The 13466-nt window shown below is 40.1% G+C and overlaps 1 protein-coding gene across 1 annotated transcript; it reads right to left on the bottom strand.

The window, feature by feature from the left end:
- Nucleotides 1-443: 443 nt before the first annotated feature.
- Nucleotides 444-7411, bottom strand: osr1 (odd-skipped related transcription factor 1). The gene is made up of 3 exons (XM_026153051.2): nt 7208-7411; nt 3424-4128; nt 444-967 (listed from the first exon to the last, which is right to left on the bottom strand). Exons 2-3 carry the CDS (start codon nt 4098-4100, stop codon nt 835-837), a joined length of 810 nt encoding a protein of 269 aa, XP_026008836.1. The 5' UTR covers nt 4101-4128; nt 7208-7411; the 3' UTR covers nt 444-834.
- Between the last annotated feature and the right edge of the window lie 6055 nt (nt 7412-13466).

The following is a 13466-nucleotide window of genomic DNA, read 5'->3' on the forward strand; positions in this document are numbered from 1 at the left end:
GTCTTCAGTAGGACAATGAAGTTCCCAGATAGAGCACCTCCAGCATCCAAGATAGCTGTTTACTCAAGATTCATTCCCTAACCTCAAGGCAAAGTGACAATGACTTCCATGTTGGGCAGAAGATGAAGCTTATCTACATGTTCAAATTTCTAGATGGAATCTGTAATGAAAGCGATGTTTGCAGGTGGATAAATGCTTTCATCAAACAGATCATCTTTAAGTACACACTATTTTTGAGTTTTGTGCATATATTCACTTTTAATAATAATATACACTGTACTGTAAATGAGACCTCTCATTACTCATTACTGTCATTTTCATTGTTGTGAGTTTCGAACCATGGTGGATTGATCTAAATGTAGCTTCTTGTGACCATCTTAACTAACTTCTTAACAAATAGAATATTATTTGACTTCACACAAACTTGCACACGTGGCCATCAATTTACGCTAAAATGTTTATTTAAAATGATTATTCATTTTGAAAATAAATTTAAGACATCAAGAGATAAATGTAAATAATCAGGTTAAAGTGCAAAAATATGTTTTGATATAATATTTCTGTAAAAAAATAGCATGGGAATGTGATATTCAACGGGAGATAAATTTGTTTCTACACATCCACTGGTTTCTCTTCCAAGTCAGGCTTGATAAGTAAGTATACATTTATCCACTACTCCGTTATTTCAGTAAGAAATGGTTGGTGAAATGTTTCTTTCTTAAACATTATCTTAAGTTCTGAGATCAAAGTCTTGGGGGGGGGGGTTGTTTTGGGGTTTTTTTTACTCATGTTTTCTTTGGTCTTCGTTCAGTGCCCTGGTCCCTGTTGAGTGAATCACTTGATCTTGGCTGGCTTCAGTTCCTTGATCTGCATGTGTAATGTTTTGTGGACGGCCAGAGTCCTGGACTGACAGAAGCCCTTTCCACACTCCTGACATTTAAAGGGCTTTTCTTTAGAATGGATGTACCTGCAGAGGGGAACACAACACTCCAGCAAGTCAGTGTTTACCAAAAAATTATGTCAAATTTCAGATCATTATTTAAAAGGCAATAATTGTCTGGTTTTACCATCCTTTCATTATTACCCAGCAAGAAAAAGCACACAGGCTTAGTTTACAGACAGTCTTCAAGTGATTAACAAGATTTATGGAGCCTGTGTACTCATTAAAAGTGCCATTATCACAATCTGACTTTTTAGCTTAAGGCTTATAGCTTATCTGCTTAACCTCTGGGTGGTCTTGGGTCGATTTGTGCCATTTTTCATTGTTCATTTACACGCCATTTGCACTGTGTTGAATGGAATATAGCGAAAGTCTGCAAAAAAAAGTTTGGTCACATTTACTGTTAAAATTTCAGTATGACTTCCGGAAATTAGCTTCAGTGGCTAAGCTACAGACAAACTTACACTATCAGTCCTAGTGGTCGATTTGTGCCCCATTGAAACCCATTATAAACGCTATTTTTCACGGCAAAAAAATTACGGTCAAATCGATCGTGATCAGTTATGTTTCCGTTTCCGTTTGCAGTACTGGCCTTAGAGTTGTAATTTTTTTATTTGTCCACCGGGTGGCGGCCTTGCTCCACATTTGACCCCGGGCTGGAAAACAGCGGGCTGCTTAAACAGACCTGCGGGAAACGAAGCCTCATTTCCGGCGTGCAGCAGCGGCTTCGCCCGCTGATCGGGCGGGACCATTTTCGGCCCCCAGGACCGTTTGAGGGTGCTTTTTTTTTAATCAACAGGAAATGACGTATTTGTTGTGACGTGGTACCGGACGTGTGTGTTGGAAAAAGGGGTCCGACGCAACATGCCCCGGTCATCGTCGGGAGTTAACCCGGGAGGATGCACTGATTTCGGCCTAGAGGAGGAGCATTTGCCGCCTGGAGACCATTTTCTGGTCCTGAAAAAAAAAAAAAAAGGCGATCGAAATGAAGGTTGGTGCCAATCTTTAGTCCATCTAAAGGCCTAATTATAATAACAATCAAATATTACTTCAAATGTTTGTTTTTTTTAAATATTTCGTTTTGTTTTGGGGGGCTAAAAAAAACGGTGCGCTCATGTAATTAAACTGCGATTAAAAGGGTTAAAATCTGCGAAATGTAATTAAAACTTGACATGAATATTTCAAGGAGAAGTAGGTCTAAAAGATTGGCTAATTTAAAGTGGAAAAAAATATTAATATATAAATTTTTTACAGCGCTTTTTAGGGCGTGGTCGATTTGTGGCTCTAAGCCCGATAGTGTATGCATTTTTCTAGGACCCCCCAGTTCAGCAGCTTTTGTGAAGTTGTCTGATGTATTACAAATGTAATGCAATGCACAGAAGTCAGTGATATTCACTGACTACTGTGCACGAACACAACCACAAACTTTAGTTAGAAGACTTTAGTTTAGAAGAAGAATTGTGTAGATATGAGATGTTTTTGTTCATCCAGACAAAGATTGTTAGGATTAGCATGTTCTTTGCATAGTGGCAGTGAAAATACTAAACTTAGCACAAAAAGTTATGGAAATTTGTGTTTGGTCTATTATTTCTTTGTTGTAACAATGCTTAAATTTTATATCGTTGTAAAACGGTTTTATTTGCCAGTTCTTCACCGCCAATGCCAAACAGCTTATTCTGCTTCTGACTCTTCTGGTACCAGGTGCTGACAATCAGGTGCCATTGGTGTGATATAGGACAGCTTCAACCTAATGTTCCACAAAACCAAGTGGCAGCATTATTTGGAGTGAGGCAGTAAAGGCAGCCTTGGCCAAGTTTCGCATAAAGAAGATTGTCAAAGACAGGCCACTAAGTGGGCATCTCAAGAAGTAAATACCACAAGAAGACAGTTTTCTCATCCTATCAGCACTTAGGAACCATAGGTAGTCTTCTACAGTCTACAGTCAATATGGGCAACGGCTCTGTCCCTAGAAAACACGCAGTCCATCTCCTGTATCACAGGGCTGCCAAGAGGCCTGCTATGAGAACTCTTCACCATGGTGTCGGCAACATCAGGAACCTAGAACTTGAACATGTGGAGGTACATTATGTTCAGTGATGAGTTCAGATTCTGCCTATGGCAGCTGGCTCTCAGGGTAGCACAATAAGCTGTTTGGCATTGGCAGAGAAGGTTTGGCAAGTTTTTCATGGACACAACCCACATTCTCAACTTTGCTGCTCAACCCACAAATGCATTTTGCTTACAAATGTGGCCCCATTTAAAGGGAAATAACGTGGCTTTCCAGTGGTAAACGATTTATTACCAAGAAACATGTTACATGTTACAACAAAGAAATAATTGACCAAACACAAACTTCCTTACCTGTTGCGTTAACTTTATGAATAGAAAAACTGGGATTTATGTTAATGTGAACAAAACTTGAGTGGAAACTAATTCCATTGTGTTGAACTGGTTTGATAAAGTTGGATAAACCAGCATCTCACCTGTGGTCCCTGAGGTGATCCTGTCTCCTGAAGGCCTTGTGACAGATATCACATGTATATGGCCTCTCATCTGTGTGTGTCCTCTCGTGGATCAAAAGGTTGTAGGATTTGGTAAAATGTCGGGCACAGAACTTGCAGACAAATTCTTTCTTGGTCTTTGAAGGCAGTCGGCCTCGACTAGACTTGCGCTCTGGTGAAGTAAGTTTGGTCACATCAAGCATGCATCCCAGGCTGGCTGCGGTCAGGTGTGGAGATGATGCCTGCGCCGCAGAAGCACTAGCGCTCACTGTCATGCTCAGGTCCTCCACCTCTAACTGATCCTCTTTGGTTGCTGCTGCTGCCAGGTTGGCAAAGTCAAAGCGAGGCTTGTTTTTGAAGGTCTGTAGCAACCCTGCCGAGTCTTGCTTAGGTGGCAGAAGGTGAGGGAAAATGGGGATGGATGCCATACAGGAAATCTGGGAAGGAAGCTTAGAGATGGTGCAGCGGGGCAGGGCAAAAGCTGGGTACCCCAGGGTCCACTGGTGAAGGTGGACGGCATGCAGGGCGCTAAAGCTGTAGATGCTGTGAAAATGATCTGCAGGCAGCTGAAGACCTGTTGAACTCTGGATGAGGGAACAGTTGGCCAACTGAAGTGATGGGTGGAGAGGAACTGGTGCTGGCAGAGTCTTGCTCCCCATGTCTGCTAAATCAAATCCAGCAGGCTGTCTAATTGAGACAAAAAATATCAGCTGATGAAAATATCAAACTTCAACTGAGCTACAGTTGTTTCTTTATAAACATTTATTTATTAAATTCATCAAATAAAAAAATCTGTTAATAAAAAGAAATGATTAAAAAAAAGAATGTACTTGAATGTAATGCAAAGAGCATAAATTATTGGCCAAAAATTTGTTGGCTAAAGTACATCATAGTTTTCAGAATACATTTCACCAAAAACATCAAAGAAAAAAGGAAAATAATAACAAAAGTTCATTGTAAAACCAGTGTTAGTATGCACACACACACACACACACACACACACACACACACACACACACACTGAAAGCTCATGCACATGTGGTTGGGTGTTTCTTGTTACCTTCCCAGGTACATGCCTGGGGGTGTTGAGGGCAAGGAAACAGAATGACAGCATTCAACCAGAGAAATACCTGTGAGCTATTAAATCAGGTTTGATCAGCTGGAATAACAATAGACAATAATGCATCTTTGTCTGAGGCAGACGCTGATGGACACAAGCCATTGGAACTTCAAGTCCCATTGTCTGAATGAACAAAACCCACAAACCACTCCTCACCTCTTTGTCTCAAACTGCTTGTTTAAATAAGGCTCTTTTACCCAAGTGCCTTTCACTTAGATTTGAATTTTTACAAATATGTATAGTTTGGATATTTTTCACTTCACTATAAGTTTTGTGTCGCTACAGTAACTGTAGTAGTTACAATTACAGTTACTACCATAAATATACAATGTTTCAAACTGAATATTTAATTCCAAAAATGAAAACTAACCAAAAGATATTATTTTGATACATACAAAGTTAATCAGCTGTTATTAGTGGTTAAAAACCATTAACACATTGGTCAACAACATCAAAATGCTGCTTACTCATGAAATGCTGCTTACTTCATTTGTAACAATACGCATTAGCATTTTTTGATATTTAATCATTCAGTCTTTGCATTCAACAACAACACTTACATCGTACAATATACTGTATCATCAAATATTAACGTTTAAAATCCTAAAAATTTGAAAGTCAGATCAGCATTAACAGTTATCATTATGTTCTTTGAATGCTCATTACTCACATATTAATGCTAGAGCAATGTATCACAAATGAGGATTTGTGTGAAATATATTTGAATCACTGTTATTTGGAGAAAAATAGAATTTGGCTGTAATAAGGACAACACATTTGTTTTAGAAATATGCATGAAGGATCATTTGTAAAAAGCCAGACAACCTTTGCATTTCATTATATATCTAGAATGAACTTTTTGAGTCTGCATAGTTTGTTTTATAGTTTATTGGCCATTTTCAGTCCAGTGGTTGGAAATAGCAGTTGTGCAGTTTATAATAAAGAAGCTAAATGCAAACTTGACAGATGAATAAATTTAAATAAAAATATAGAAAGCCTTAACTGCAAACCTGAAGCTACTCATCCAGGTAGTTGCAGTGAGGACCAGTGAAGCTCAAACAGCCCCCTGGGGTCTGCTCCTTTCTGATCATGTAGCAGAAGTAATTGATTTTTACATAGGAGGTAATTAGAGAAGATACATGCTATGCTGCTAAGCCTTTCCACACCTTTAACCCTTGCTGTCTGCATATCACAAGATTCCAATCTAAACACCCACCAGCCTGATTCAGCCCCTCAGGGGTCTCTGTTGTGAACATTGGAATTTCACATTTCCCTATTTAAGAAGAATAACTAGTTAGTAGTATTACACATGCCAAAGAAAAGAGACTTTACAAAACAGATTTTTAATAGATGAATGAATAGACGAATTAACAGACATATAAAGAAACAAACATATATTGTGAAATAGTCACAAATTAATACTAATACTAACTGCTGTGAAACTTCCTTGTTCTTTTACTAATAGTAATGTTATGAAGCTCGTTGATTTTAAATGCAGCTCAAAATGTATAAAGTATATTTCTTATGAACTATGCAAAATATTAAACTTTCTATTTCAAATGTGAGTAACATTGTCCAAAACCGAAGCACTGAAGTAATAAAAACGTGTTAATTTAAGTAAAGAAACAGGTTTATTTTTACAATGCAGTGTAGATTACAAACCTAATATTTTTATTTTTACCTCAGTGGAATATCTAAGACTTGTTATGGTCTGGAAACTGATATGTAATCTAGACTTTCAGGCCCTCACTGCTTGTTGTGCTGTGTTTGCACAGCGTACGCAGACCTCAGAACAGTCATTTCTCACAGTGATGCTGTATTTGCTGCTTTATTTAGACAATGTTTGGGCTCTAAGGTCATTTAGTGGATAATGAAATGTCGATTAAAAAAAAAACATACTGTTTTGGCCGTCACTCTTTCCACAGACCAATTATGCAACGCATATACTGTACATTTCCTGACCCAGGTGACCGTGAGCAGTATCAGTTATTAGTTAGTTGCCATCATAGCCCTGAGAATGCACCCATTTCATCTTTAAGAAAATAGGTTCACTTTGTTTCCTTTTTCTTTGTGTAATTATGTGCTAATGTTTGCTAAAATTTTATCTGTGCACTTCCTTCGTTACTTCTTTATTTACAGGCAAAGATAATCAATAAAAACAACCTGCACTACTAACAGAATTAAAAATAAACTTGCGAGTCTCGATGCATATATTGTACATATTGTATTCAAATTAAGATTTATTTTATTGTAATAGGCAAAGGTATAACAAATTGCATGACTGAAGTGGAAACAATTGTTTTTAGGGCACCACAAATGTAAGTTTTTAAGAGCAAACTGTGTTTTTATCTATTGGCATTAATTTGTAAAATATGTGTTATAAATTAGGCTATATTTAATGCAAAAATAAGTGTTTTTTGAAAATGGGCAATAATGACAATGGCAACTTAGATGACTCGAAATAATTATTGGAAAAACAGAAAATGAGCAATGACATGACATTTTAAACAATGTTTGCAATAACTGTAGGCTAATTTAATTTTTAATTTAAAAAAATGAATGTGAAACTTTTTTTCCATTCAGCATCTGGATGGTCATTATCGTTTTTATGTTTAATTAAAACAACAACGTGAAACAAAGACTTACCAATGAAATAAAAAGTTGTAAAAAGCTGTCCTTGCGTCACAACCTTATGCGGCCTTGTTTTATCGGTGTGGATGCGTCACTGGTATGGTCGCATGTGCCTCCGTGCTCCTGTTTTCCTCCAGTGTGACTTCAGTGACGAGGCTGAGCTGAACAGGAGGCGCGCTGTGGTGGTGTACTTGTTATGCTGAGACGCTTATTCCAACTGCCTCTTTATTGCAGCGCAGCCTCCGACACCTAGGCACGTCACACAAGCATGCCCATATACAACGCAGCAGGCAAAGAACATTGCTAGTATATATCGATCACTGAACAGTTCCTGTAGGTGTGTTTCACGTTAGTGCGCCATCGGCATGGCTATGTGGAGCGTGCATAACACATTTCATAGATAATTAAATTAAAAGTGTAGTCAAACTTCCAGTGAACAAAATCTGCCACCTGGTGGCAAATGCTTTTGCAAAAAAAAAAAAAAAACACACCATAAAAGTGGATTTATGAGGAAGGAAAAACTGAAATTTGCATAAAGCTGAATATCTTGGCATAGTATTTCATAAGAAATGGTTACATGTCATAGATAGATAAATAACAAACTTCCTACTTCCTACTTTCAGAAAGAAAGTAGATTAACCACTGTATGAACCAATCTGCTGTGTCCTTGTAGAGCTGGAAAGACTTTGTTTTTTAAAACAGATTTTCAAAAATATAACTGGCTTAATGTTGCCATGGGCATCGATAATGTTTTATTAATTCAGGCTTTCGTGTTGTTTGGGGTCCTAGTTGGTGCTGGGTTCAAACAGAAGGAGATGGTTAGAGAAAAGCAGAAAGAAGACAAAACATAATGAAATTAGAGCTATCTTTCTCTTGTTGTCACTGTCTGTAATCTTGATAATTTATTTTATTTTTTAAATGGATGTAACGGTCTAATGGCACTAAACTTCATGTATTTTAACACTTGTGTTGAGTCATAGCCAGGGGGTCTATACAAATGTGTAATTTCATGACTATATGAAACAATACTGGGAGGTTGTTTACGGAGACCAAAACACTGTTGACTCATTGTGGAAGTATTTGTGGTTAAAGCTGTTTTTGATTTGTGCAGATTTAACACTGCGTGCAGGTGCCCTTGTGTGCGTTCCCAAACACATGTACATTTTCAGGCTGGCTGTAGCTCAAGAGGTAGAGCGAGTCTACTAATTGGGAGGCTGCTGGCTGCTCTAGTCTGCAAAGTATCGGGCAAGAACCAGAAGTTGCACTCCAATGCATCCATTGTAATATGAATGTGTGTGAATGACAGAAAAAAAACTTCTTGCATGAGTGGGTGAATGAGATATATGAAGTGCTTTGAGTGCTGCAGTAGGGTAGAAAAGTGCTATTTCTGTCACAGTTAAGTTTCAGGGTTATCAGTCAATCCAGTTATCCAGGATTTATTTTACCTGCTTTGGTGCAAATGAAAGTGACAACTATACTAAGCATTTTGTCCTATTAATGTCAGCATTAACTGTGGGGTTATTCACTGTTAAAGTAACTTGCTCCAGAGCAGGTTAAGTTTAGAAATCAACAGCCATGAAGTCAGCACCTATTGACCAATCAGTTCCCCAGGGTCACAGTTCCTGGAAGATACCTCAAACCTCAGTGCACAGATGTTAAAAGGGTTTTTCAGTGGTTTCTAATGCTTTTGTGTTTTGTGATAACCATCAGTAACAAATATAAAATATTTTCCTTGATTTTTTTTCCCCTTTCAGGTGCACACAATGTTATTTTTCTATGAGCATAGTGACTTTACATCAACTGTGCACATAGTCTAAGCCTACATTTAAATTCTGCTTTTACACTTATTATTTTCTTCCTTTCAGACCGTTAGACACCAGTTTCTTTACTGACTTCAGATGAGTTTATTAATCTTGTCAAGAAAAACAAAGATATCTTATTTTGAACTCACTTTGTAGCACATGGACAAGGTGCAACGGAGAAACAACAACAAGACAACCACAAAAAGGGCATGAATTTGTACGTGGAGGCCACAGACCACAGACTCTTTCCTTATTGCTTCTGATCTGACTTTATTTTTCTCTAGTTTTACTTTTTGCTAGCATCTTTGTCCCTAGCATGTGCGGTATGTTCTCCATATTCAGGTTGCACAAATAATCTGTAGTGTAAAGAAGATTCCAGGAAATAGGCAGTTATGTGAGGAGAGTTAGACAGAGCTCCACAGCAGGACCAGGATCTGCTCCTTTGTGTGAGAAAGAACAGGAGGAACAATGCAAGATTCCTACAAAATGACTTCGACCAGTCGAGTCATGTGCCTGCGTCAGACCAAACTGCCAGAAACAGATTTAATGACAGTTGCATGAGGACTTGACATCCTGTAGTGGTAAATTTGCACATTTGTCATTTTTGTTTAATTAGTTTATTTGTTGAATAGGGACGATGTACATGAATAAACATTGCTGTAAATGCACCAGAGTTAGCAACAGGCAAATTTAGTCACTTTTAGATCTTAAAAGAAATGGTAAATGGCGCTTTACTAGTCCCTAAGGATCCCAAAGCGCTTTACACAACCAGTCATCCACCCATTCACACACTGGTGATGGCAGCTACATTGTAGCCACAGCCACCCTGGGGCGCACTGACAGAGGCGAGGCTGCTGGACACTGGCGCCACCGGGCCCTCTGACCACCACCAGTAGGCAACGGGTGAAGTGTCTTGCCCAAGGACAACGACCGAGACTGTCCAAGCCGGGGCTCGAACCGGCAACCTAAAAACAATATACAATAGCAACATTTTAAAAACAAAAGGTAGAAAAAAGAGAAAAGGTAAAGAAGACATTAGAAAACCCATACCAAAGGAAAGCAATATGGCACTAGGAGAATAAAACCAAATCAATATTGACAAATTATACTACAAACTTTCTTTCAACTGACTTTTGAAAATATTATATGCAGTGGTGTTCTGTCAGGACAAGCAAGGTTTTATCAAATCTAGAAATAGACATAAATTAAAATGTACCAAAGAAAGGTCATCTCTGCTGGCATACAGCTCCTCACCTGTCAATTAGTAGTTGCATTAAGCCTTTACATTACTGCCATCTTGTGGCCATTGTCGCTGAAAGCGGTGCTTACTTCAGTCTCAGAGAAAACTGTAGTCCTCTCTGTCTCTGACGGAGCGTCCATCTCCCATCAGGACTGATTGGAGCAGGGCAAGCGAGAGAGGCCAGCAGCTTGCTTCTGGTGGTTTGGCACATTGTTAATAACCCGCTGGTCTGTGACTGGAAACATATGCTTTGTAAGCTTCATTTAATGTATAACTTTTCGACATAGATTTTTTGTTTCAAATAAAACAAAATAATTGCGATGGCACATACTGCTCCAATAAGCTGAGAGGGTATTACAACAAGTTAAATTTTAAAGTTTAAACAAGTATTATCATGTATTATCTGTATACGCAGTCACATTGTGACACCTAAGTTTACTAGCTGGGACCACATCCTCAGTAACGATGAGCGATGAAGGATGAGGAACTGTGAACTGGTGCTGCGGTTTGGGGAAGGCTTCGAAGGGGACTGGAGACAGCTCCCGGGCCGGGCAGATCCCCATGTACTAACTAGAAGTGAATGAAGGAAAGGAAGAGAGGAGAAGAGGAGAAGAGAAGGAAAAAGGGGGGAAGGGGGGACATGAAAATGAGAACAGCATTTCTCAGCTTGAGGCCAGAAGGGGTGTGAATGAGGAGTGGTCCCGCTCCTGAAATTCAGATGATATCTCCACTTGATTAAGTCAATAGTAATCTGGTCATCTGTCAGAGATCATAAATCATCAGTGTGCTGTAAGAAGAAAATGGACAGATTATACAGATGTGCAGTACTGCTTCAATTCAGTTCAATTTGGTTTTATTTATACAGCGCCAAATCACAACAACAGGCGCAGAAACAGAAAAACTCCCTTTTAACAGGAAGAAACCTCCGGCAGAACCAGGCTCAGGGAGGGGCGGGGCCATCTGCTGCGAGAAAAGGGGGTGAGAGAAGGAAGACAGGATAAAGACATGCTGTGGAAGAGAGACAGAGATTAATAACAAGTATGATTCAGCAGAGAGGTCTGTTAAGTGAGTGAGAAAGGTGACTGGAAAGGAAAAACTCAATGCATCATGGGAATCCCCCGGCAGCCTACGTCTATTGCAGCATAACTAAGGGAGGATTCAGGGTCACCTGGTCCAGCCCTAACTATATGCTTTAGAAAAAAGGAAAGTTTTAAGCCTAATCTTAAAAGTAGAGATAGTGTCTGTCTCCTGAATCCAAACTGGAAGCTGGTTCCACAGAAGAGGGGCCTGAAAACTGAAGGCTCTGCCTCCCATTCTACTTTTAAATACTCTAGGAACAACAAGTAGGCCTGCAGAGCGAGAGCGAAGTGCTCTAATAGGGTGATATGGTACTACAAGGTCATTAAGATAAGATGGGGCCTGATTATTTAAGACCTTGTATGTGAGGAGCAGGATTTTGAATTCAATTCTGGATTTAACAGGAAGCCAATGAAGGGAAGCCAAAACAGGAGAAATCTGCTCTCTCTTTCTAGTCCCTGTCAGGACTCTTGCTGCAGCATTTTGGATTAGCTGAAGGCTTTTCCCTGGTCAAAAATGACTCCAAAGTTCCTCACAGTGTTACTGGAGGCCAAGGTAATGCCATCCAGAGTAAGAATCTGGTTAGATACCATATTTCTAAGCTTTTCAGGGCCGAGTACAATAACCTCAGTTTTATCTGAATTAAGAAGCAGAAAGTTAGCGGCCATCCAGGTCTTTATGTCTTTAAGACATTCCTGCAGTTTAACTCATTGGTGTGTGTTATCTGGCTTCATGGACAGATAGAGCTGGGTGTCATCTGCATAGCAGTGAAAATGTATGCTATGTCTTCTAATGATGCTGCCTAAGGGAAGCATGTATAATGTATTGATCCAAGATGGCGCCGGTGCGTGTGGCTTGCCGTCTATCACTGCCAGTGTTATGTTTGTTTGTTTTGATTTTATTGACTATTGTAATAAATGCCAACTCTCTCTTGGTGTATGATCGCCTAACCCTACTGGATCTCCGACCTTCTGTCAAAGGCTGGGCAAAGTGGAACCAAGCTGAACATAAAACTTTGCCCCCGCTAATATCGGAGATCCCGGCTCACCTGTGCCGTGTTCCAGATCCACCACTCCGGCAAAAGTGCCGTCGCCGGGGTCGAAGGGCTGGCTTCCTGGTGAAGCTGAAAGCTTCTTTAAGGTATTCTCTTAAGCCCTTGTCCAGAAAACAAGGAGTGGTGCCAAACTTCTGTTTCTCTCGGCGATCGTTGGAACCTGTCTGTGCCTGGCTGGTACCTGTCATCGGCCTAGATGGGATGTCCCGAAAACCCTGCTCTCCTCGCCCCCGCCGATGTGGTGTGAATCTGTGGAACCTGCGGCCTCTGTGTCGGGCTTCTAGGACGGCTAGCGACGGGGATCCGCTGCTTACCGCCAGGATTGGCCTGGTAAATGCTAGGTCCCTAGCGAACAAAACGTTTATCCTGAAGGATTTTTTCACATCCCGAGGACTGGATTTTCTTTGTGTGTGCGAGACGTGGCTGAGCGCCGGTGAGTGCAGCATCTTCTCGGATCTTCTACCCGGCGATTGCTGCTATTTTAATTCCCCACGTATGCTGGGCCGAGGAGGAGGAATAGCTACGATCTTTAAAAGTCATTTTAAATGTAAGCAGCTATCAACCCCGTCATTCACCAGCTTTGAACTGTCTGTGTTTGAGCTGGGCTGCTCTCACACAGTGTTGTGTGCGGTGGTTTACCGGCCTCCAAAATACAATAAGGACTTTGTGAGTGACTTTGCTGACTTCTTGGCTGAATTCATGCCAAAATATGATCGTGTTCTTATTGCTGGGGATTTTAATATTCACGTGTGTTGTCCTGACATGCCCATGGCGAAGGGCTTTTTAAACCTTATTGATTCGTTTAATCTGGTGCAATGTGTGACAGGTCCCACACATGAACGTGGACACACGCTTGATCTTGTTTTATCTCATGGTTTTTCTGTTTTTAACATAGAGATTTGTGATGCTGTGTTTTCTGACCACAGTCCTGTGATGTTTGAAGTTCCTCTTGCCTGTGCCTCAGTTAAAACTCGCGCTGCTGCTCAGCGCTGTCGTGTTTTTAACTCCTCCACTGCTGAACACTTTTCAACAGTCTTTGACCAGATCTGTAAGATCCCGGATTTTTTATGCAGCCAGACTGAGGAACTGAGCTCATGGTTT

This window comes from Astatotilapia calliptera, chromosome 19 (genome assembly GCF_964374335.1).
Source record: "Astatotilapia calliptera chromosome 19, fAstCal68.1, whole genome shotgun sequence".
NCBI lineage: Eukaryota > Metazoa > Chordata > Actinopteri > Cichliformes > Cichlidae > Astatotilapia > Astatotilapia calliptera.